Source organism: Octodon degus, unplaced genomic scaffold, assembly GCF_000260255.1.
Source record: "Octodon degus isolate 3935 unplaced genomic scaffold, OctDeg1.0 scaffold00006, whole genome shotgun sequence".
Lineage (NCBI taxonomy): Eukaryota > Metazoa > Chordata > Mammalia > Rodentia > Octodontidae > Octodon > Octodon degus.
Genome location: NW_004524582.1, coordinates 27,867,675 through 27,894,083, shown reverse-complemented (window position 1 = coordinate 27,894,083; position 26,409 = coordinate 27,867,675). Strand labels below are relative to the sequence as shown.

The 26,409-nt window shown below is 43.9% G+C and overlaps 1 protein-coding gene across 3 annotated transcripts in view; it reads right to left on the bottom strand.

Moving 5' to 3' along the window:
• Positions 1 to 10,297: 10,297 nt before the first annotated feature.
• The window catches only part of Znf518b (zinc finger protein 518B), a 16,748-nt gene continuing 636 nt past the window's right edge, over positions 10,298 to 26,409 (bottom strand). Inside the window, exons 1-2 of one of the 3 annotated variants that reach the window (XM_023699640.1) lie at positions 26,115 to 26,322; positions 10,298 to 16,692 (exon numbers count right to left, since the gene is read on the bottom strand). In XM_023699640.1, the coding sequence (XP_023555408.1) occupies positions 13,281 to 16,505 (3,225 nt within the window). In that variant the 5' untranslated portion in view covers positions 16,506 to 16,692; positions 26,115 to 26,322 and the 3' untranslated portion in view covers positions 10,298 to 13,280. Of the gene's footprint in view, positions 16,693 to 21,443; positions 21,513 to 26,114; positions 26,323 to 26,409 lie in introns of those variants that run through there. The other 2 variants (XM_023699641.1, XM_004624564.2) reach the window with 2 other exon arrangements.

The following is a 26,409-nucleotide window of genomic DNA, read 5'->3' as shown; positions in this document are numbered from 1 at the left end:
AAAAAATACTTGGCAGTGAGGAAATTGGAGGACTAGACACTAACCTCTTTCTGCCACTGCCTTTTGACTTCCAAATCCAAATGGAATCTAGAGATCAAGAGATCCCAAAGTTATAGGCAGCTGAGTTAGATAGAAATATAGGCAGTCAGGCCAGGCCAGGACCTCAGAAGGAGCCATCCTGGAAGACAAGACACCTTGAAGCTGAGAAAGAGACGCACTCCAGCATTGAGCTGAACTTCAAGAGAAAAGATCAAACAAATGCATACCTACCTAAAGATAAACACCTAGGGCTGATATTCTAAATAGGTCTTTATCACCTTGAGGAAGCCTGGAAGAGCCGCTAACCTGACCCTTTACAGGAAAAGCCCCTGCTCTCTATTCATGCTGGCTCGCTACCTGACTCACTTTCCCATTTGAGCTTTGATTTAATCAGTTTCACCTGAGCAACTGCTCTTTTAGTCTTACTGGTTGACCATAGTGTGCCACCGCATGCCCACCTAGCGAGTTACTACGTTCACCTTAGACCCGCTTTGCCTTGTGGTTTTTTGCTCTATGCAGCCTCTAGAAAAGAGAGTCCTTAGCGATCCACTGGGGTCCCCTTCTGTCCTTCTCTCAGGCAGAAGCTTTCTTTCTCCCAGTATGCTTTGCTCTTAATCTCCATTGATTCTTCAGTTTTAGAGAACACTAGATTATCTTTCAGTCTGGGAGTTTCATTCCCCTATATCACCAAGGTTTCTGTCCATAGAGGTCAGTGTCTCTGAGCACAAAGCATAGGTAAAGGGACACATGAAACCTGCCCAGCACCATGGCTGTGTCGTGATGCGTCTTCTACTAGAGCAGCACACGGACAGGCCACCTGGTCCCACCCCACTCATGCCTGCCAGTGGAAAGACATAGTGTAACTTGGGAGCAAGGGGCAGGGACAGTAGTACCTTTCGGTTCTCTCTTGGAACCTGCCTGTGGTGAGGCTGTCTGCCTGGTGATGCGCTGTGTGTCAAAGGCACACGGCTGTGCCAGCGATGGGACCGTGTTGGCCAGTGGAGGTCAGGGGCTCACTAGACTTACTGTTTGGGTGCACTGAAATCGGGGCTCTTCCTGCTCCACTTGAAGATGATGAGAGTGAAACTAACTAGCGTGGTTGCGGTCTCTCTCAACCCCTGATTTCACTGACTAGAATTTTAGTTTGCTTCTAAAATAATGGCTGGTTGGCTGGGGAGATAGCTCAGCGGCATAAGCGCCTGCCTGGTAAGCACAAGGTCCCAAGTTCGATCCCCAGTACCGCAAAAAAGAAAAATTCAAAATCAAAGAGTTAAAATAATTGCTTCATTAAAGCATTTATTATGGTTGTGCTGTTTGTTATTTGTAGCCTTCTTACAAATACCCATTTTTACTGTATTTGAGCACACCAGTAACGTGCAGTTTTAGAGAACCTTTGTGTTCTCTGAAGTTTGAGTTACTGGTCAAGATAATTCAAAGTGATAATTTTTCTTTTTTTTTTTAATTTGAGAAATCTCTGAGTTCTAAATCAGAGTTTCCTTTTATGGATTCCTTAGCAGACATTCTACCAAAATGAAAAAGACTGCAATACTGTAAAACACAATCCTATGTAAGACAGAGAGTATAATTTGTATGACTGTATAATTTTGAGGTGAGGTTGGAAGAAATGAAGTGATTCACTCCATTTTATGATTTCTAAAACAGAAAGTTAAGGGTTACGTTAGGAGTTCTCCACATAGACTAGAATTGCTTCTATTCCTCTAAACACTTGGAGATAAATTAAAAACAGTGAGAGCCAGTGGTAAAATTGAGGCTGTTTTGGCCAAAGTTGGGGAGGGGCTCCTGTACTGCTGAGGGGCCCTGAAACAGCTGCCCAGACTCCCAGGGGTTGGTAAAGCTTTGAGACCAGCTTAGTGACCCCTCAAATCCTCCACACCCCATGACTGGCTCTAGGGTTTGTGGCAAACTGGTATTCTGATCCCGAAGGTGATGTCAGTTCCTGTTTCAAGAGACATTATTAGGAGCTACAAAGACTCAAGTGACACTCAGTGTGACACTGCAGGGGAGGCCTTAGAAGAGACGAATGCAGGCATCTTAGGGTCAGCTCGGCCTTGTGAGGTGCTGGGGAGGAGGCTCCTGCACAGTCCCATTCATCACTTGCTGTTCAGTTTGTGAGGCAAGAATACAACATTTACACAGTTGTTCTGTGTCCAAAGGGGTACTCTGCACAATTAAGGACGCCCTTGCTGTTTATGTCGGTTCCTAAAAGGAAGATGGCTTGGATAGCTGGGCTCTGGCTGGCAGGCTTCAACAAGTAGAGGTCGCTCACTCCTGATGAGAACTAAGATCCCTGGATCACCATTTGGGCATCCTCAGACAGCCTGAACTGGAGTCTGCGTGCTGTGGAGAACGTCCTTTCTTTTCAAAAATACTACATGCATCACTAAGAAAACTGGAGTAGCCCTGAAATCTTGCAGGGCATGTAAGAAAGAAACTCGAGGCATGCTTTCTCCAATGTAACTCAACAATTCTAAAGATTCACATCTGACAAATAATGAGTAGTGACATCAAATGAGACAGTGATTTAAAAATCATATTTTGGTCAATTATGATGCAGGAAATATTAAATCTGTTTTAGTAGTCTTTTCATGAAAATATTCTAGTGTCATTGTCAAATGAACAAACAATAAAAAAGTATGAAGCCAAAATACATAGGGAAAAAATAGCAAAGGAAAGGTCAGGCACTTACCTCATTTTAAAAACTAGATGGTGTTTTCCAGGGTTTTAAAAGTACTAGTAATATTTTTCAGCCTTTAATTTTTTCTAACTCATATTTATTTCTTTAAATAAGCAACATTTTTATGAAAAAAATTAAAAGTACTATTATTTTTTTTAATTTTTTTTATTTATTTGAGAGAGAGAGAGAGAGAGAGAGAGGTGTGTGTGTGTGTGTGTGTGTGTGTGGCCAGCTCAGCCCACCAGGGGGCGGGGCTGGCTGGCATGTGGTGCTGGGGGATTGAACCGCGGTCCCTGATGCTTTGAGAAGCTTGTTCTAAGTAGGTGCTCCAGACCACTGAGCCATCTCTCCAGCCCTAAAAGTACTATTGATTTTTATTGACACAAATACTTGTAGCTCAAAAACATGAGCAAGAAAGATATAAAATGTGCAAATAGGAAGTTGAATGTTAGTCTCATTTAAACTTAAGCAAAGTTATAAAAAAAATGAGGTCACACATCACAAGGATTCCGAAGCTGTAAAGATTGTCAATTTTCGGTTTCCAGTGACCATTATGCTGTGACTTCTTTGTTATTCTTACTCTGCCTGCGTTCTCCTTTTTGTTTTTCCATTCTTATGGTCTCTTTCCTGCCTGGTCTCTTTATTCTAGTTCATATTAGGTCATGTTTCCAGCATGTAATGATAACATTGATTCTGGGGAGGAGGTACATGGACCCAAGACAACCTAGCTCTTCTCCATCCCTTCCTGTCCTCCGAAATGATTTATGTACTCAACAAAGAGGCTGCTTCTCTGACTTCACGGAGCATTTCAGTCCAAGCTTACTGTACAGGAGCCTGGGAAGTCTGTCCACACTCGCAGCTATGCTGCAAACTGGTCCTGCAAAGACAGCCACAGTAAGTAGCTCTGAAAACTCTCTGGCTTTCAGGAAATCAGCACTGAATAAATGCTTAACGTGGCAGGAAGCAAAGGCATCTTGGTTCACTTCCTTGCCCCCTGGTTCTAACTCAGTGTCCAATTAGTCAGTGGAGGACATCCTTTCAAATACTTGCTGTTATCTTTTCTGCTCGCCCTTCCCTTGAGCCCTACGCCTCTTGTTCATGTTTTCCTTCCTTACTCTTTGTGGCAACGATACTGCTTTCTTTAATAACAAACAGTATGGCTCTTGCCACTGGATTGTGAGCACTTTGCCCCTCCCATTTCCCCAAAGCAATAGCCAAGCCATGAATCCCTCACCTAGAGATGTAGGGAGCTTGGTGAGGCAGGAGGAGCAGGTGTCTGGAAGGAAAGGAGAGGATTTGCCAGATGAAAGGAGAAATTCAGGAGTATTTATCTGATTGAGTGTTTTTCAGTCTCATCTGCACATCAATCATCGAGAGAGGCAGGCTGCAGTCTAAAAGGGCAGGGTGGGGTCAGAAAGACTGTAGTCCTCATGAGATGTCAGGCGATGCCTGTGCTACCAGTCCCAGGACCACACTTGGTATAGTAAATTCTAGGCAATGTGAAAATGCATCATGTTCACCACTATATATCAAGCTCCTCTGTGCTTGCCCTCCAAAAGATGTCAGTACATTAGTAAATAAGCATTCGTTGAATTTAACACCATCTGGCGTACCAGGCTTAGTGTCTGAATTCTCAGAATAATCCTGCAATGTACACAATTTGGTAGCTTTGGTCTTTAAACTTGGGGCTAACCTCATGCACTGAGGCACAGAGCGGATGAATTGCCGGCCCCGAGCCACACAGTTAATGTGGCGAGTTGCCTGCCAAACCTTGCACACGCTCCCCTACATCTCCTAACTGCCTTGGAAGTTAGCTGGAGCTGTTGAACTCATTCCAGGCAAAAGACAGTTGGGGAAGTGGTATGTGTCAGGTCTTGGCCGAGGCAATAACAAGTCAGTGTCCCTTCTCCAGCCTTCTTGTCTATGTACCCCTCTGGAAGCATGGCTAGAATAAGCATACCTGAGCTTTGAGTGGCACTCTGGGCTGGATTCCCAACGGAATGAAACGTTTTCAGAGCATTTTTAGTGTACGCCTACTCGAACAATAAACCTTTCAACCTCAGTTGACCCTTTTAGCAGACAGGGCATAGTTTCTGTGTGCAGTGGTCACCACCATCTGAATGCCCCTTCCTCCATAGGCTGAAACCTTCTCCTTAATGTGCTAGTATTAAGACGCAGGACATTGGGAGGTGATTTAAGTTATGGGAGCAGAGCCTTCACCAACGGAGATGAGTACCTCCCACTACGAAAGAGGCCCCAGCGAGCTAGCATGTCTTCCCGCTGTTACAGTTCAGATCTAGAATTGCCCCAGTCTCATGTGGTCAAGGTGGGGCCTTGATAACATGACTGGATGATGCAGGCTCCCTGGCTGGCAGCAGGTGGGACCTGGCTGGGGTGGGGCACCTGGAAGGCTGGCAGCAGGTGGGACCTGGCTGGGGTGGGGCACCTGGAAGGCTGTTTTCTCCTATTGGCTTTCTTCCTCCTCTGCTTCCTGGCTGCTATGCTGGGAGCACCTTTTCCCTGCCAGACCCTCCCCCCATGCCACGTGTCCTGGAGCTGGCCAGCCATGCCCTGAAGGTGTGCGCCAACATCACCTCTCCTCCTAAACTGCGACATGGGTGCTGTGCCCAGGAAAATGACTAAGGTGCCCATCACGTGAAAACACTGTGATCCAGTGAGGAGGCGCTCGTGGATTTCCCATCTGCTGACACCGCGATGCTGGACTTTGCGGTCTCCGAAACTGAGGCTACTGGGCCTTGGGTAGTTTATTAGGAAGCACAGTTCATTGCTATGCTAGGAATCTGTGCTGCCTAAGGCAGTGGCATTTGGACCCATGGGTCCCATAAAATAAAAGGTACGTTACCTGACTCTCATTTATATGTCCAAAAAACACAACTATTGCTTATACTTTTTTCCCCTAGGGATGTCAAACAGAATAGAGTAGCGAAATCAGCTTTATGAAAACAAAAAACTGGAAAAAAAAAAAAAAACCAAAACATGTAACCATTACAGAAATCAAATCAGCTCTCAAGGCTTTCTGATCTCAACCTCCCTTGTGCTCCATTCATGTTTCTCCTTCACTGCTCAGACCTCTGCCAGGATGTGTCACTGGGGGCAAGTGGCTTACCATGGCAAGGACTTGATTGCGTGCTCTCAAACAGTTGGCCTAAGACAGGAAGACAGAGACAGTGGCCCATCTGATGCTATAGGTTGTAGTATAATCTTGGTAATAAAATAGTAACAAGGGCAGTACTTAGGAAATGAGAGGCCAATATCACTTGTATAAAAATGCTACGATTAAATCTGCACACTCAGGGCCGAGGAGATGGCTCAGTAGAATAAGCACTTCCCTGGCAAGTGCAAGGACCTGAGTTCAATCCCCGGTTCTGCAAAAACAAACAAACAAACAAACAAAAAAACTGCATACTCAGGAATGTACACAAATAGATCACTGCCGGTTTCAGGGTAAATCCTGATGGGATTTGACTGACCTTGTCATGTATAAAAGTTAGTTTCTTATTATATAGGTCTTGCTTTATCTTGGTCTTAACCATCCAGCAGAAAAGTATAAAAACGAGGTGTAAAAAGTAAAGCCATATTAGTATGCTGAGCTGTGAAAGACTCAAGTCAACAACTGACATTGCCAGTCTTACAGAAAACCCACTACTTTTATGGACTACTGGACTATCTTGGATTATTTTGCTGAATTCACGCACCTACAATGTTTAAATGGCAATGGAATACCCAGCTCTGACAAAACTAAACAAAAAAAGGGGATACAAATGAAGGACCATTGCGTATCTGTATATACAAAATAGGATAGATATACAGCTACTTTCTCTTAATTCAATGAGAAGATTTGTACTAACAGTGTTTGAACAGGATATCATGGCTGCATCTTATACTAAGAATAACCACTACAAAGACAACAATATGAAATGCATTAATTATTGAAACTGTCCTACTAATCGGTTTTGAAACTGTCTCATTGCTATTTCTCAATAAAATTAATAAAATAAATAGATCATCACAAAAAATAGGCTTTGTTCTGGGGATAAAGGAGGCCTCACAATGAGAAAATCAATTTAAGTAATGCACAGTATTAGGAATTTAAAGAAGAAAAACAGTACCTTGAGTCATATAAATTTAGTAAGTATAGCTATGAAAAATCCAAGCAGTTTCTGATGGAAGAGAATTAGCTTAAACAGAGTATCTTCCAACGATCTACAGCAAATAGTACCCTCTTTGAAATGGTGAAAGTTAACTTGCTTCTCTCTTCCAACACTGTCAGTCTTTGGTCTGCATAGAAAACCCAAGGCACCCATTTTTATCGTTAGTTTCACATTATCCCAGGTAGGACTTTCTGTAAACTGGAGGCGGAGTGGGGAACATTTCTGCTGAGCTGTTGATGTGCTGGTGCCCGGGAAGTCACTTGAAAGCACTGAGTTTGCATTTGGCAATCTTGCTGAAGCTACTCACTGCAAATGACATGACGTTTTCCTTTTTGTGGCTTTCATTATGGTTGCAAATGAGGCATTTTCCTCAAAATGAAGGGAATGAATTATGAAATATTACTGGTCTGGTTGAGCTTTATTACTTTTAAAAGCAAATTATCAAGCTAAATGGGCACGGCCATTTATGCCCATCTTCCTCATAGGCATCTAAAATTTCAATGTTCTTCAGATGAAAATCTCAATGTGGCCTGACCGGCAGATTTTCACATGTATAAGGAAGAGCAGCGAGCAAGAACAGAAAAGTGGAGGAGTGCTACAGGTTAGTATCTTCTGCTGGAAGTCTCTCCATGTACACCTGTCAATAGGAACCCTCTTTTTAGAACTGCCTTGGAAGAAGCTTCACACAAGTTTCACACAGCCACTCAGGGATGCAGCCAGAGCCTTGCATGTCAGAGTCCCAGAAGGGAAGCCACACTACACATGGGGAGACGCCTGCACGTCCCATGATGGGTGATGGGCACAGGCGTGAACAGTGCACAGGCAGAGGTCTTGTGAACTTATCAGCTTAATCTGGATTAGGGACTTTTTCAAATGAAAAAATCTAGATCCAGACCCATTTGAAAATGATTTCTCTAGGCTTAAAAGTGACAGTATATATGTTGTTATGTGTTCTGTCATGTGAAACTGTTTTTGTTATCAAATTTAACATGAAAGGCTGTCTTTAGATTTCTAAAATACAAAAAAGCACAGAAAGTGAGGAAGATTCATTTTTTTCAAAAAGTTGCAAACGAGTATTTTAGTAGCAAAAGCTATCTGTGGGACATTCACAGAAAATGCAGTAACTGCTTGCAAAGGTGGAGCACTGCAGCAGAAATCAGAAATGCAAGCGCACCTGACGGTGCACTTCAAGCTGGGCGCGGCTGGCGGCTGTGCTGCAGCTTCCACTACTCTGCATCGCCACCAACTCGCAGCAGACTGTTAGCACGTCCCAGCTGCCCGACGGGCGAGTCAGTCTCTGCAGACAGCTGCCCTTTATGCCTCCCTTATGTGTACCGGCTACTACCAGCACGCTGGGCACGGCAGTGCTGAGCAGCACACTGCTGTTCTGCTCCCGTGTACATCTGGATGCTGTCGCACAGCTCACCTTTAGGAGATTGTGACTGGGTGTGCACTGTTACTTTCCCACTGTGCAAGGTCCTCTCCTCCTGCTCTGCCCCTGTCTCAGGGAAGGAGACACCAGTGGTCCAGGCTGCAGCTACAGGGAGGGAGGTGAGAGTCTGGGTCCCTGACAGACTGTGGGGAACTGAATCCCTTGTCACCCCAAATACACATGCACTACGTTTGAAAAAGAAACATTTGTTTGGTTGACCAACTAGCATGGGAAAAATGAATGATAAACCTCAAAATCACTAAGAGCAACAACACATTTTCTAAGGTACAAACAGAACTTCTGGCCCATTAATATAGCTGGCACAGAACTGGTATTCCAAAAGCGTGAGTCAGGGAGGCCTAGCCTAGCCTACTGAAGTGAAGTCTTAGACAGTGAAGGACCAGTGCTCCCTACAAGTCTGCCTTCCTCCTGGACCATTCAGTGTGGAAGCCATTAAACACATGCACACTTGACATGTCCCTAGGGTGAAAGAGGAACTAAACGTTTAGGCACGTTTAAAATTTGAAAGTGAGGGGCTGGAGAGATGGCTCAGTGGTCTAAAGCACCTACTTAAAACAAGCTTAGTCAAAGCATCAGGGACCGCGGTTCAATCCCCCAGCACCACATGCCAGCCAGCCCCGCCCCCTGGTGGGCTGAGCTGGCCACACACACCACACACACACACACACACACACACACACACACACTCTCTCTCTCTCTCTCTCTCTCTCAAATAAATAAATTTAAAAAAAAAATAAAATTTGAAAGTGTTATGGGTACTTCTGTATTTTATCTACATTCTATTAATTTTTGTATACAATTTTATAATTTTGTTCAAAAGAGTGTTAAATACCTTTCCATTAACGACAGGACTGCTTTTAGTTGAAAATTTAACATCAAATTCAAAACGTGTAATACACACTTTTAAAATTGTAAACAAAAGTATGTGCATCTTTGTAAGTCTTACGCTGATGGAAAACACTAAGCGTATTGGGCTGAGTGAATCATGCTGCACTTGACTTGCTCATCTCAGGAAGTGGCTGGCCTGTTTGTTGCACATCACTTGTCTATGTTCTTTCACATGGCACCTTCTCCTGAATGTCTGCTGGGGATGCTGGAGATTTACAGACAACAGATTCTACATATTGCAAAGCAGATTTTCCTAGTAACAGTCACTTCCTTGTTGTGTGGCCTTTACGTCCATTTCTGCCTATTCCCTGTCCGCTGCCCTCAGCCTCCCCTAGTAGTCCATGCCTAAAATAGTTAAGGCTCCCACAGCCTTATTCAATTTCTAAATTACCACTGGCAAAGATAACAGCTTCCTGGGTGAGTCCTGCACGATTCAAGGATGACTCGCTTCAACTCACAGTATAAACTGCTGCACTTGAGCAATTCACATCTCTCTTCCTCTAGCTCTCAAGTCCAATCGTCTCCTTTGGTTTTGCCTTTCTCTCTGCCTGGGATCTCACAGTGAGATCAAAATACCAACTAGCACTCTTCCAGTACCCATACTCCTTGCTCCCACATAGATGTGAAATTACACACAAAGGATGACGTCAATACTGCAGCCACATTCTCACGGTCCAGGGGGCCGGGCTGCTGCAGAGCTGTCCTCCTCTCCCCCTCCCATTTAGAGGCTAGCCACAAATGGTAGGTGACGTGCACACGTACATTCTCTGCTGAGGCCACTGGCTGTTGCAGGAGAATCTCCAGTCTTGTCCAAACCAGCACCTCTTGAGATTTCAAGTGAATGCAAAACAAAACAGTAACCCAGATTCCTATCAGTTATACACAATTAACCAGCCAGAAGTGCCTATAACCCAAAGTACACCCAGGAAAATCTCCGAACACCCAAGTCAGGTAGAAGGATGGCTCTGTGTGCTTCAGAAATGTGTCACACAAGCTAGGCTGTGTGATAAATGTCCACTCTGCTGAACAACTGAAATGAAAGGGCAGAAAAAAATCTTAACAGTTAACTTTATTTAACAAAATTTACTCCAACTTCTCTATCTATATACAAACGTGTTTCAAAACCAGAGCAGCAGACAGTCAACACAGGAGTATAACAATGGTTAATGTGTTCTACAAAGTTTTATTTTCTGCTCATACAGACATTCACAGATTCTAAAGTTTTTCCAAAGGCTGAGCAGCATTACACCTTCATTTTCTGCGATGGCTTATAATAAAAAGTCCTAACGAGAGGCCTGGAGCTTTGGAGGGTTAATACGATGGTTCAGTTTAGCTCAGCAGACAGCTCCAGCCCTGGAAGGGCTCACAAAATGTTTCGGACCAGGGATACAAATTTGAATAAATATCATCTATTGAGTACACTTAGTTGGTAAGTTTTAAAAAAATTTTGTCTCATTATAGGTAAAAGGTTGTCTCATTTCTGGCCCCCAAAAGTAAGAAAACCTACTTTAAAAAATAACTTTAAAATAATTTTCTTAGTACTATTAACATGTTGTGACCAGAGATCCTTCAAAATTACGGTCAGAGTACACAAGTACTCCATACAATTTTGCCCCTACTCTCTCTGATTTTGTTAGAAACGTGTTCACTTCATGACATTTCCTACGTGCTAACAAGCTTTCTAAAGCTCTTTAGGGAAGACAGCTTCTCTTGCTTTCCCACTTTTCTGACTCTCGAATACCTTTTAATTCCTTAAAAAGTATTACAGTCCTGAATATCCCCAAGAGAATTGCTACATAGTCTACTCACAAAATTCAGTAATTCAGTTCCACCTAAGTACTCAAGATGTGTTTTAGGTAATACTTGAAGCAACAGTTGATACTGTGAAATGTAAATATTTCCAGCTGATGCTAAATACTCTGACCTGGCCAGCTCTCAGCCCAGCCATTCAGGAAAACGCTAAGTGGTGAGGTATAGGAGAATAAAATAAAAACCACAGGCTTTTCTTCTCCCCTTCTCCACATCTTAGGTCTCTTTCATGTAGGAGGGTACACGTCCGTAACATAGATAAAACCTTAAGATGCTCTTCCTCATGTAGCGAAGTGGTACAACAACATCTACCAGCCACAAAGCACCAAATAAAAACAAGGACTGGATTCTGTAATAAAATGACCCACAGAGGTTTCTACTCCTATTTGTTCATACAAATGAGACCCCATCACTTACTGTGCTTTCATCATCTAAAAATGAGATCAAACCATTATAAAAATGTACTTCCAAAATAAATAATTTCTGGAATATAAAAATGTACATTTTTCCAGCCCATGTAACATTATAAAATAGGAAACCAGAAAATTAGCTATTGCAATTTTCATGTGGTATAAAATACTTATATGTGTACACACACATATATAAAAATGTATTAATAAAATCAATCAACTTAACCATCTTATTCTGAAGAAACGTCAAGTATTCGTGACAAAAAACTTCAAAGGAATATAATCCCACCCCTCATAGGGTAAGCTAAGACTTTCTCACATGAAAAACGAAACAGAATGAGAAGCCTCCCACTAATTACTAAGCAAGATAAAATCACTGGGGGCATTCTCCGATATAATCGCACCCCCGCTAGTCACTGCACCAAGCAGAGCTCTAAGGGCAGGCAGGCCTGGAGTTGTCCCACCCACTGCTTGGTGTTCAGCGCCCAGGTGCCTGGCCTAGTGAAGACTCAATCTCAGGTGTGAACTGTTCGTCATGCTGTCTAGCTGCTCATACACAGGTAGGTGCCCTGCAGGCCAGTAAGACCTGCTGTCCACGGGTGGGAGGGGAGCAGAAGTCCTCTCAAGAAAGATGAGCACTGGAAGTGAGAGTGATCAAGCCACATCACAGCAGGTGGCTACTGGCACTGGAAACCAGGGGTGGTATCCACTTTTGCAGATAGAAAGGGATTCTTGCCCATTTCTAGTAACATGAGGGACAGTCTCTCCCACACCTCAAAGGCACAGAAGGAAAGAATCAAGAGATGGGAAGCTGTTCTATTCCACAGAGCCTGCTGAGAAAAAACAGGCAAAGGGGAGGACTGGCCCCAGTGACCAGCATTTGGGTCCCCAGTGATCCAGGGGAGGCCACACCTTGCATTTCTGGATGAGGCCCTAGGTGAAAACTAAGATTAGATTCTTTACAGCCTGCTTTACAAGGCTATCTTCAACTGTTTGCCCAAGGGTTTTACCTGCATTGTAGGAAACTATTCCTTTCCATGTTCATCTGGCCATTTATTCTGTGGGAGTGTTACAGGCGAAGAGCTTTTCTTTTAGATATTTTCCCTCTGTAACTTTTCTTTAAAAGGCACATTCCCTACCCAGCTGTCACAAGTCAAGATTTTTATAAGAATGTAAGAGTAAAATGTTTTATGAATGTTATTACATTTGTGTAAGTAGTAAAAACAGGCAAATCCTTGAAATTAGTCCTTAAAATAGCCAAGAAAAGGAAAATTCAGTGCTACACAGAAAATGAACAATTGAGAATGGGGAGTGATTAAAAGGATGGCCATTTTTTTTTAAAGGATGGCCATTTTTTAATAACTAAATTTAAGATACTGCTGCGTTTCTATTATGTAACAAATATTCCAGAAAGAGTCAAGCAAAAACTAAAGTGTATGTGCACAAAAAAATGTACTTAATTCAGTAGCATTTATAGGTGTGTGTGAAGCATTCTAAATTTGTCCCCCTCAAAGGACGGTGAAAGCTTCATATCTACTCAGAAATATGGGGATTAAACAAAAGCATCCAATACCACTGAAAATCTGAGTTTCATATCCTTTCTCTAGAGAACTGCATCCCCTTGGACAACTGGGGCCTTCTAACACCTCCTAGGGTCCAGCCCTGAGCTCGGGCTAAGGGCTCCTGACATTCCTACAGGGGTTCTAAAGAATTAGCAACTCTCATTCCTACAGTCTGGATTTCTCCTACTGAATCTGGAAGGGCAAACCCCCCAACAAATGAAAAACAACTTGCATCATATGCCAAATTTTTACTTATTTGCCCTTGGAAGAAAGAACATCCCAGTCTCTAGTTGCTTCAATCAAATGCCGCTGGCCATGACTCATCCACTCTTCCTGGTCTTCATACAGCCGCCCACAAAACCAGCACTTAAATATGCACTGGGACGAGTCATCAGGCAAGGAATCCACCACCTGGTAGTTGTTTTTATGAACCTTTTTCAGTTTCATCTTCAACATCATCTGCCTCTTTATCTGGCTAGCTTCCTCCACATTCTGGTATGTGAGCCGTAGGTGATGTCGTCGAATGCCCAGCTGACACCTAGTCCTCTCAGACAGGACCACCTTCAGGACATTGCCTTTGTACTTGTTGATGACCTTCATCACGTTAGTCACTTCCGGGGAGTCGACATCGGGATGATTCAGCACAATGACGGGCTGGTTCCGACGGGGACATTTAATCAACTGGTCAGGTTTAACTGCTACCAGTCGAAGCTGTCTTGCAACCTGAAAAATGGAAGGATCCTTGAGGCAGCGGCTGGCCTCAGCCTGAATCTTGCTCTTCCTTTTGGATGAGTTCACTTGCTTGGTCTTACTCCTGCTTCCAGGAAGACCTCTGGAGAGCAGCCTCCCATGCTGCCCATGCAGAGGGCCAGTTTTCTTAGAGGTGCTGCTGCAGACAGCATCCTCTTTTCTTGGTTTGGGGCGGAGAGAGGTCTCGAGACTCCAGGACATGTCTATCGGGCCCCTTTCACTTATCAAAGGCTGTAAGTCTGAGTCTGACTGTTTCAGAAGACAGACTGGGCCTGGTTGTGGTAGACAGGCTTCACTGCAAGGAATGGCAACAGGCGCATCACAAGTGGCCTCTATGATGTGAGCATCTTCTGAGGAGTTAAGAACCCTTAACACAGCCCCCTTGGGGATTAGCACAGGAGTAGCCACAGGTGCCTTTCTGCTCCCTCTGCCTTCAGTTCGCCCATCAATGACATTACTGAACTGTGGATAGATCTCCTGCTGTGTAAGCTGTCCTCTGCCAATAACAGCAACCTCATTTTGAGGTTTCTGGAGAGGACCCATGGAAGGGCCAGGGCCAGTAAGTGACACATTAAATTCTTGAATACATTCAGAGGCTGCCTTTGAAGTTCCTTTTGCTGCCTCCCCCCCACAACGTCGATGCACACCATTTGCAGACAAAGAGGAAGGTTTGCCACAGGACTCAATTAACTGAGCTATCTTTCTGCGCAAGAGTTCAATTGACTTTATTTTGGACGTTGAACTATTCCACTTAATACCCTCTGGCACATTTTCAGATCCAGAGCTCAGAGAAAATACTGATGAGATGACTGGGCCATCAAAAGTATCCTTAGTCCTTTCAGAATCCTTCAGTTCTACAGGCTTTTCCCCAGGTGGGTGGGACTTAGCCCTTTCTTCTCCTGTTATATTTATATGTAAATACTCACTTTTATGCGGAGAGGAAATCTGACCCAGACTTGAAACTACCTTGTTTTGTTCTGCCTGGATATCTTCCAGCTTTCTATTAGACGAAAGCATTTTTACAGGAATACTAATGTTACTTCTAGGGTTGAAGTCTTCTTCACTTAAAGGTAATACACCCTTTTCTCCAGAAAAGGAGATAGCTGCAGGCCATGCAGCAAGAGGAAAAGACTGCTGAGAGTCACTGTGGAAACGTCTTCCATCTTCAGCAAAAGCAGCAGCAGCTTTATACGGAAAAGGGTTTGATGTAGGTCCAAGACCACAGAAAACACTGTTTTTTACTATAGATGGTGGAGAATGGGCTTTTAAGGTGAGAGGAGGAGTGAATCTATGTGCATAAAAACTGTTTTTCCTCTGCAAATCCTCAACCATATCAGAATGAAAAAAGGATTCTCTATAGTTGTGCACACTAGAGTTTGACATGAAAAAGTCGTAAGACCTTACCCATCTCACATTTTTAAGCTGCTTTTGAACTGAAGATTGAAGACTATCAATGCCAAAAAGTTTACCAACATTCCCTTCAATAGTTAGTGACTTTGTTTTTTCCACACCAATTATTTTTTCTTGTTCATTTGAACCCTTTTCTTTAGTTGTCTGCTCAGAATTACCTCCATGACCCCTGTCAGCTTCAAGGTGATTATTTTCTTCCACTGGAAACAATTTCAGAACAAGCTGCTGTGTGCCATTGACAACCTTCACATCTATCAACTGGGCTAAGCAGTTTGTAGGGACTACGAGCTCTGAAGGGGCCACCACTGTCAATGGCACACCTGGCTGCACAGGTTCCTTCGCAGGGGACAACACTTCTACCTCAACACTTTTGTTCTCAAACAGACGGACCTCATTGGGCTCAGGTAGGGTCATTCTATTTGGAATGCACACTACATCTTTTTGGCATTCCTTTGATTCTGGTAATAGCATGACACTGTGCATTCTGTCTTTATTTCCTTGGAGAGAGAACCTTGAAAGCTGACTGGACAACTTATTCTGAAGCATAGTCCTTGGATTGGGAGCCTTTAAAAGCTCCACATTTTCTCTTGAAACACTGAGTCTTTTGGGCTCCAGCTTGCCAACAGTCTTGAGTGGCCGTTTTGCGCCGGCCCTCTCATGGACTCTTTTTCGATGTTTCACAATGTAATCATTTCTAATAGCACCATAGTCACAGTACTCACACTGATAAGGGAATATGCCTGTGTGCTTCACCAAATGCCTCTGAAACTCTCCTTTTGTGTATGAAATATAGCTGCAGTGAGAACAAATGAATTTAATCTCTTCATGTTGAAGTGTGTGCTTTTTGTACTGCAGAGGATCTTTCGTAGAAAACCGACATTTATCACAATAGTATTTGCCTGGTTTAAAGTTCCTTACCTTAAATTTGTTGACAGGACTTGAGATGGTTTCAGTATTATTTCCAACATGAATAGCACTGGGATTATTGTTCACAAAATGAAAACGAGGAGGAGATACATGAATGCTGCATTTGAGACAGACATATTTGTCTTCCTGCTGGCTTTGCCCAGTATCTTTCTTCAAATCCTGCAGAGGGATTTTGTGAACACTTTTGCACTTCACACATGTGGCAATGGTCATCAAGGCAGCCTCTGCCTCTGATCCTTGGTATAGGACACTCTGTGCTTCTTGCCTATCTGGTCGAGTTGCTCTAGTAGAGTTAGGCTGCTTGGGTGACATGGTCAAGGAATTGTGTCCGCGATTCATTTGTGTCGTATACAACTGTTCTCCAATATCCTTCATCTTCTTTATTTGCATTTCTAAAAGTAGCTGATTAAAAGTCAGAAAGAGTCACATGACAAATCCTTACGAGGCATCTTTCAACACATATGTGACAGGAGGGAAAGCAATTGCTAATTCCCAGTCTATGCTTAATAACCTTTTCTTGTATGCGTCCACATGATCCACAATGTGACTGCTTTCAACTCTTGTAGTCCGGCGATCACTACAGGAAAACAAAATCATAAGTCAATTAATGTAAGAGCATAAAGATTTGCCATTACCAAGCTTATGATGTACTTTACTGCCCTTAATAATTCTATGCTAAATCTCAAGCTGTGATCTTATTTACACATTAACAGGCAACAAAGCTAAACTAACACTTTTAAACTAAATCCCCCCACACCCAAAAAAAATAATGCACACCTTTAGGCAGCCATGAACACAGGAGGGAAGCTATCACAGCAACCACAGAGACAGCCTTTGGCCAGTGTTGGTGAGCTCATGCTAGTGACTGCAAATATAATTTTACTTTAGCTCAGGAAATCTCAAGCAGGGCACTGTCAGTACAGGGTTCAAATGTGTTGAGTCACCCCAGGAAGCATTCATATTTGCTTCCTGTTACTGCTGACGTTCAGCTTGAGTGCCAGCTCTTACTTCAACAAGCAAATCTGTCACAAGTAGCAAGAGGCCAGTAAGACTGACAATATAAGGCAGGCAGAAATAATTACTCTCCCAGCAGCTTACTGAGCACCTTTCAAGTGCTTTATTCCAAGGACATTATTCTGGGGGGGACAGGGTAGTAAGTGAAGGCACATCAGTCCCTGTACTCACATGTGCACACTGAAGCACTGCGTAACGGTGGGAAGATAATTAGAAAGGAACGTTGGGTAAGGACAGCAAACTCATATGTGAGTGTGCAGAGATCTGGGTGCTCGCTCAGTTGAAAAGAGCTGGGAAAAGCCTCAACCTAGGTCACTGGTACCTGAGTAGAAATCTAGAGATAATGAAGAAGCAATCTCTTTGGATATCTAGAAAAAAGGAGTTTCAAGTACAGAGAGGGTCAAGGTGGTGGTGGTGGAGGGTGAGTCTGCTGGTGAGAGGAACAGGCAAGGGAGAGCTGTAGATATGGTCAGAGGGAATGGGAAGATCAGTGAACAGTGAGCTGTACGGTAGTGGTGAACCTATAGCCTGTGTGCCACAGTTGGCTGTCAGTTATCACTGAAAGTTCTAAGAGGTTTGCCATCACTGATCTGTAACACTGTGGCATAGAAATGTGGCCTTTCCTCAACACAAGACAGAGAAGGACATGATCTGATTGATATTCCAACTGCTGTGAAGACCAGTCTGTGAGAGACAACACAGTGTTAGCAAGGAAACCAAATGGCTTGGACTGAGACAGGCACGATTAATGTTTTCTAGAGCTCAACAGTCTCCCAGGATACACATGTTACGTGTTGCACAGTGGCTAAAGCTTACAAAATCTTTCAAGAGACTTTTTTTAGACTGCAGAGAACCAAGAACCAAACTAAAACCATGCTAATGCGAGACTGGCTACAAGCTTTTCTAACACTGTTTGCATCTTTTCAACCTTGCCTTTTTCATATAATAATTAAAATTAAATAAGGACACTTATACAAACTCCCAGAACTCCTTCAATGATGACTACAATGCTCCAGAGTGTAAGAAAGACCTCTGAAGTTTAAAGTCCTTCTCCAAGCCCCTAGAGGCACACAGAGGAAGCAGGTAGTTTGCTCGATGATAGGGGCAAACAGAGCTACCTAAGGATACAAAGCTGGTCTGAAAGCCTGATTCGGGGCGCAGACAGGGCCCTCTATCCAGTCAAAATAAAACAACTGTTGTTTATTCAGATGTGAATATGCCCTCCAAAAGCAGCTTTGGAAATTTCTAAATGATTATTTCATATTTGATCATAAGCTGTATTTCTTCTGTAATGTTCTCCAATTCTGTTCTAATGACAGATATTTACTTTCTTTCAAAAGCAATTTTCGGCACAAAACTCTCTCACATCTAGGAACTTGGTCAGACTTGCCAGACCACATGCTGCGTATGCAGGCATCCAATGGACAGAGCCCTTGGGGCCAAGGTGCTGCCTGTCCCCTTCAGGTTCCAACACATACCTAGGTCAGAGGACCCTGATTTGGGATAGGACAGATGAATGCCCTGAACTGGTGAAAGAAGAACATTGGCAAAGACAAGGACTTTCTTCTACCCTACTGCATTTCCGTTACCCGCACCAAGTGGGCCTTTCAGAGCAGTCACTAGGAGAAGCTGTCTTATATCCGTATTTTGCACTGGTTCTGGAGAAAACAGAAGTGACATCCAGAATTCTGTTAGTCTTGAAGTGACCGCAAGCAAACTACCCATCTGTATTGGCTCAGTCATCCAGAAAATGCAGGATGGATTAGAGGATTTTTAAACCTAGCCTGATGCTGCCGATCAATGGAAAACTATAAGCATGCTACTAGCCTCCATGTGCTCACACTGGCGTTCTCTCCTAGCTTAACCAAGAAAGCCAGAGCTACAGAAGGACCTTAAGAAAGTCACAGGGCCAAAGAACAAACACAGCAGCTTCCCCGATATGGCATTTGGCCCAGGGGTTTGCAACTGGAGGGGCCTCAGCTCCCCCAAAACAGACATTCCTGGGCTGTGTCCTAAGGCCAGTCAATCCAAGTATGTGTGTGTGTGTGTGTGTGTGTGTGTGTGTGTGTGTTGGGGAGAGGGAGGTCTCAGACAATTCAAATGAAAACCCAGGCTTGAAATCACTACAACTTCAGGGCCATTTACATCCTTCAAACATCTCCAAACTTCCTTCTTCTGACAGAAAATTTTACTTTCAATTTTCATGTCAACAAATTACCCTTCAAGGAGACTGAAACTGTCTGCTCTGTGATCCCATGAGTTTGAAGCCAGCTTGGGCTACATAGTGAGACACTGTCTCAAACAACTTGGGAGAAGAAAAAAAAAAAAAAAAAAAAAAAAGCTGGGCTCCCCTTGAGGGACAGCTGGCATGGAAATCAGAAGTCTGCCGTTTCACCCTCACCATGCCCTCAGGGCTGCCTTAGTTCTCCATAAAAAGTCCTCATAGCACTGCTAGGTCTGAAAATATCAAATGAAACTTTCTTCCATTTTGACCCTGGAGCAGCAAAAAGTAAATCTCAATGGGCCAGTTATTAATCTGCATACTTCCCCTCTTATTCTGCAGCCCTTGGTTCTCAATGCTGTCTTGAGGGTCTGCATGCCAATCATTTGCTATGTAAGCCCATCTACCAGCTTCAAGTTGAGAGAAAAGAAATTACTTGCTTGCCCCAGCATAACTTGCTCACCCACTATACACACACTAACTCCAAGTAATTCTCCAAAACAGGAAATAAGTGATAAGATTCCTCTATTTCATCCCAACCAAGATTCCATTTGCACATTTTCAGTGTTTTGGCACTCTTCTCAGCTTCCAATATTCTTCAAACATCATGGAAAGCAGTTTTGCCAAAACTGGGAAGGTGTCATTCTAAAAGTCAAAATGCCCTGGATGGCAAGATTATGACCATCCACAAGAACAGAAAAGCACGGTGAGAGAGAGAAGTGTTCAGAGAACCAGGCTGGCTTGAGTGCTGGGAAACAGTCCTCTCGGTAGTGCCACTTAAAAAACTGTCTGAGCAGTAACATGCTCCTCCACTTACAATGGGGTTGCAATACAACAAACCCATCCAAACCTGAAAATGCTATAAGTAAAAGATGCATTTAATACACCTAACCGACTGCGCATCGTAACTTCACTTACTTGTCCTTAGATATGCTCAGAACATTTACACATCACCTGCACTTTGCCAAAGTCATCTAGCACAAAATCTGTTTTGTAATAGTGTTGACTTATCTCATGAGACTTACTGAACACAGCACACTGCAAAGCACTGGACAAGTTGTTTACACTCACAATTGTGAGGCTAATGGGGAGCTATGACTTAATGCTTCTGCCCAAGAACACGAGAAAGTACAGTATTGCATATTAATAGAGTGAGAAAACACCAGAATCAGAAATTCGCTTTCTACTGAACACTAATTGCTTTTGTACCATTCTCAAGTCACAAAACCTTAAGTGGAACCACAGTGAGTCAAGGACCACATGCATCCTGACCTAACAACTCACTGGAACAGATGTCACTATGATGTAGGAGGCTGTGCTGAGCAGAGCATTCTATCACCTGCCTGAGAGCATACTCTTGGACTCTAAACCACTGTCAAAATAATTCTGTGTACAAACTGCCATTTCTCTAAGTCTTGGTGGAAAAGATGTGTGGTTTCTTCCAAATAAGCAAAGTTCTCTTCTGCCTTCACAACAAGTGGCTAGCCCCAGAAGCAGGGGAAAGAGCTCAGTTACGTCATACCCAGACCAAGGTAAATGGAACACGCAGCCCGGAAGAAGGAAGAGCAGTTTGATAGTGGTGTTGTATGTGAACACTCCTAAGCATGATGCTTATGCATCTATCTGAATGAGGGCCTGGCCCTGTACCCTGCATCCAACACACTCCACCTGGTTGACAAATGAGTACAACTATCTGTGTGGCTGAGTCCTCTGGGCAAGTTGCAGATCAGTGGGCTGATGACCAAAGAGTGATGACCAAGGCTTGAGTGACTTGATGCTGAGAGCACCCAAGAAGCCACCATTACCATGAGCACATGCTCATCTACTTCATAAACACACAGTGCATTAACAGAAGCCTCTGTGTCTGACCTGCTAGGACTAGAAACTCTTAGAAGGGCTCTCGGAAACACAGAATGCTAAGTATGGCTAACTTCATGGCAGAGAAAGATGACATCCAGCTGTCTGTCTTCCATAAATAACTTAGCAGCATACAGTGAACTTTGTAATGTACAATTAACTAAAGGAAAAACCAAAGTCACTACCAGGGGCCAGAGAAACACAGGTGCTGCACTCTGTCTCCTATACTGTCTTACCTGTCTTAGCAGCAAAACCCTCCTGGGTTCGCTGTGGGAGGGCCTTCAGACTTTGAGCTTGCCTGGATTTTTTAAACAATTATGGGGATACAAGGGGGAAAATATAGTGAGTTTGGAAGCCAGCACATGGATACAGACTTCTTAGCTGCATGACAACTGCTCTTAGTACATACACGGGATCTCCTGTTATAGTTCTAGTCGCACCTGTGTAGATCACTCGAGATTTGCTTCATGAGCAAAATGTTAGTTTTAGTGGTAAAGTGCTACCAGCTGTGTATAATCATCATGTTAAAGAAAGCTTCACTACTGAATGGACTGTGTGTGAGCTTGTCACTGACCTAGCTTTTTCACCTCCTTCTCTTTGTGTGCAACTGAGATTGAATGCAGGGCCTTTGCACTGACTTACATCCCCAGACCTTTAGAAAAAATAGATTATTATTTTACATTTTAAAATGGTTACAGCTAATTTGCTAATCTGCCCAGGCTGGGCTCAAATTTGCATCCTCCTGCCCCAGCCTGCCAGAGTGCTGGGATACAGGCTTGCACCACTGCGCCTGGCTTTGCCCTTCTCTTGAAGCTCAGCAACACTGTTAAACAGCCCTGTGGAAAAAGGAACCTGCTTCTGGGCAACACGTTAATGTAAGAGAGAGGTGGCTAGCCACATCTAGCACTCACAATTTTGTGCAGGACAGCTTCCAGGCAACTCTGTGTTCATTGACAGACAATATCCTTTTTGGAAGGAGAACACACTTAAGCACCTCTTTTCGGGTGTTTGGACCAACAAATCCTCCTTTCATCATGGATCCTACCACCCTGATCACTGGGACAGCAATGTAACTGCTGTACCCATGAACAGCAAAAGACTTAAAAAGGCTGAGGTTCAAACTCTGATCTTATACATTACCTGCAGGGTCCTTAAGCAAGTGATTCATCACTATTCACTGTCAGGCACGGAAACAATGTCAATATCTTCAAGCTTGGAGGATGATTAGAAGCAAAATGGACAATATATATAAAACCCCTGCCCACAAGCACAGGCAAAAGACAATGTCTTTGTGTTCCTTTTGGCTATTTAGCCATCAAAGGATTTCTAACTAGCTTTTTTTAGTGACTTCACTTTAACTCAATTCTACCCCAAAGTGCCCAGGAATATATAAAAGAGTAATAGCTAAACAGGGAAAAAAATTCAACACTATACATTAACACTGGAGATGATACTGAGGAAGAAACCAGTGCCTAATCAGGGCTCTTCTGACCATTATGGTGAGTCAGAAATGATCTGACTAGATCTAAATAGAGAAAAACATAATTAAACATTGCACTCTCCATGCCAACCTGGGATTGTAAAGTGACTGCCATCTTGATGACAGAAGAATACTTCTAAAGGCTGCAGACAAACACAGCACCCTTGGGATCCCACCTCTCCTTGCGAAGTGAAGAGCACTGCCTGGATGAGAGCGCAGTGCAAGAGGGCGGCTAGTCTCCTTTCTTGGCCTTCTACATGAATGCAGCTCCATGGAGGAGCAGACAGAGCAGTGGGACAGCAAAAACAAGGCACAAATCCAGGTGTTTGGTTTCCTAGTTAGCTGTGTAATTTCAGACTTGTTAACCAGGGCCAGAGTTTTCTCAACTTGTAAAATGGGAACAGTGACACCTAACTGGCAGGGCTGGTGTGAGAACAAGGGGAAACAGTGTACGCAGGTGCTGTCTCATTTGATGACAGGCCAAGAAATGTATTGTCAAGACATAAGTCAACGTACTTTTGTAAGAGTCCTTTGCATGCAGAAGAGTGCAGGAAGGTCCAGAGAAGCAGAAACTGCAGAGCTTAACAAGGGAGGTGGCTGAGCTACAGAGGGGCGTGGACAGGGCCTGGGCTGGAATCAAGGACCTCTCTCCTGCCCCTTCCTACAGCATTTGGAGATGGCTCCCTTGGGTCTGGAGCATCAACTGAGCCTACAACAGGAAACAAAGTCATGATTTTTTATGGGCTTTTCCTGTCAACAATTTGAGAAATTCTCTGGAAACAAAGAATGTGCCCAGTGTTGCAGTCTTTGGAGTCCAAAATATACAATTTTATAGGAGGAAGAAGCATTAAGAAGCAAATACACAAATTTATTATTAAATACCTATACAGTAAGAACAAGAAGTAATACAAAATAAAATTCTGAATGCATTAAATTATGAAACACACCAAGGGTCTTGAGATCTCTAAAGATGTTTATAATAGGAACAAGATTTTTGTTTTCTTCCCCAACCCTGTTTTACTTCAAAGAAAAACTAGAGTTTTGCAGAAGAAAGGAGTTAAGAGTTTCAAACAGCAAATAAAGATCTTCCCCTTTAGCTGTGGCTGTGGAAGACAAAACTTATCAGGATGTAAGGAAGATATTTAAAGGTATCTGGGACAATGACTATGCCACTATATTGAAATTCCTGAGGCTTTAAAAGTATCAATGCCTGGACCTCACTTCCAAAGGCTTTAAATTGGGGAGGGGTGGGGTGGGTTCACAAACTGAGGGTAAGTTTCCCAGGTGATCATAAGAAGCATCCTCAGTTGGAACCATGTAACCTTTAGGTGTAGGGGCACAATGGACAGCTGGACAGCAATACCCGCTTTGTACCTTCCACAGGAGATAGTGCAAGGCTACTGGGCCTAGGATACAATGGGTGACTCGATAAGCAGGCTTGGTTGTACTCCTGCGAGCCTGTGGCCCAGGGGACATCAGTTACTTTCCCAGGTGCATGAGGATAGGATCTCCTTTGCAGACCCTCAGTTACCTGAATGTGACGGGGGCAGTGCCTGCCAAGGCCCGAGCACAGTGTGCACAGACCAGGGCACACTGAGTTCCACACCTGTCAGGGGCCACTGTATGGTGAGAACTGGGAGAAGTGGGTAGTTTCAGCAGAGACCCCTGTGTCAGTGATCTGATTAGTGTGCTCACTTAGTGGTTGGCTGCTTGTCATTCCTGGAGCACCCAGACCCAAGTCGGATGGACAGGGTGCCTGCAAGAGCTGGTTCACATTATCTCTATAACCCTCTGAAGCAACACTTTCAGCTACTGGTTTCTTCAAAGAGAAGGTATGTGGCTACCTTCATACAACTGGAGAATGGGCTGCTGCCAGGATGCAATCTAAACTCTGTTTTCTGTGACCCATACTGGGTGGACTTCCTTCCCAGACCCAGTCAGAAGGGGCAGGTCTGGGGGCTCTTCCTTCCCTTTAGGCTTTTTCTTCTCAGGGAAATACAAGTTCAGGCCCTGCTGTAGTCATCTACACTCAGCAACCTGGGCTGCACAGCGAGCCTGGAACAGAAGCCAGACACCTGGGTTTAAGTTCGAGAGCCACACAGCTTGGGTTTGGGGACACATTTCTTCTAGGAAAAAAAAAAGCATGAGCCCCAGAAACGTTTCTCAGACATTCCCTGGGGTTGTTTAAAACATGTGATTTTAAATATTTCCTAGGTGAGTCTGAAGCCTCCCTATTGCCAACACATGCTGGGAACGTCTGCATTTGATCATCAGTAGCTGCCTTTACTCCAAGGACAGAACACAGAAACTGCAGTTGACTGAGTGTACATACGTGGGTGAAAAAGACGTAGTGGACAAGAGGCAGCTTGAGAGCCATTCTGTTTGGAAAACCTTGCTTATCATACCCAGCAGCACAAGGTTTGGCTGCAGAAGAGGCTCAGTAACACTGGTTCAAAGGAGTAAATCGAAGAAATGGCAGCTTTCCTTGTGACAACAATGAAGATGGCCTTTGTTTTCCTTTTGCAAGAACACTGGCTCAGATTCTCTTACAAGCAAACAGGCCAGGAGAGAAAGAAGAGTGAGTGTGTATGTGTGCGTACGCATGTACACACGTGTGTATTAAACTGTCATTTCTGGATTTTTAAAAATCTAGTATCTCTGATCAGGGAGGAGGTACAATAAACAAAATAATGTTCTTTGTTCTTTTCAAATAGCACTTGAAATGCTATAGGCGCTGTATAATAAAACTGGACTCATAAATACCTGTTATTTTTCAAGTATACTCCATGAGGTTCAAAAGTAACATTTAAAAAATACGCATCCTTGGTTAAAGATAATGTACAACTTAAAAATGAGAATAATTAGTTGGTACTCTACGTGAAGAAACTCTACGTTAAAGGTTTTTCATTAGAGTTCCTGGGCTTCTAGAACCTTTGGCTGGTGTTGGCCCAAATTGTGGGTGGGGCTGGGCTTCGTGTTTGTGACTCAGAGAGACTGAGCCCCATCTCCGCTGTTGTTTTTCATTCTTATCAGTATGCGTTACAGTGCATAATGGTAACATTCAACCAACCCGGGGAGTTGGTCCATGCACACTTCACATCTTCATTCTTTATGCGTCCCCTTCTTATTTTGCCAAACATTTATCCCCATCCCGTTTCTTACGATCTTTTATTTGGGTCTTGGAGTTTCTCCTATAAGAGAAACCATGCGATCTTTTAGCTTGTGTCTGTTTAATTCCACACAACAGGACAGCTAGGTATGGCAGGCATGTGCTCTTAAGATTTCGGTTCCCAACTCGAGGGATGATGTTTTCAGGGCCCCAACACAACCCAACAATTTAGCTGCATAGACTTCTATTTTAAACAGGACAACAGACTTCTACTTCTCTCTTTTTTAAAAAATGTTGCTTTGATCAGTTGATCCTTACCCGGGCACCTTGGCTTTTTCTTTCCGGTTAAGAAATCTTCCTGTCCCTGTCTCCCCGGCCTCGGACCCCCACTCCCAGGCGAGGCGGTAGGAAAGGCCGGCGGGAAGGACCCGGGCCGCGACCGCAGCCTTCGGGCCGTCCACGCCGCCTCCCCACACCGCACCAGCCGCGCGCGGACGCCCTCCGCGGCCCGGCGGCTCTCAGCTCTCGGGAGGACAATGCCGGCGAGGTCTCGAGCTCATTGTGGCTCGCCCGGCCGCACGCCGCTGCGGGGGTCCACGGCGCACGCGCGGCG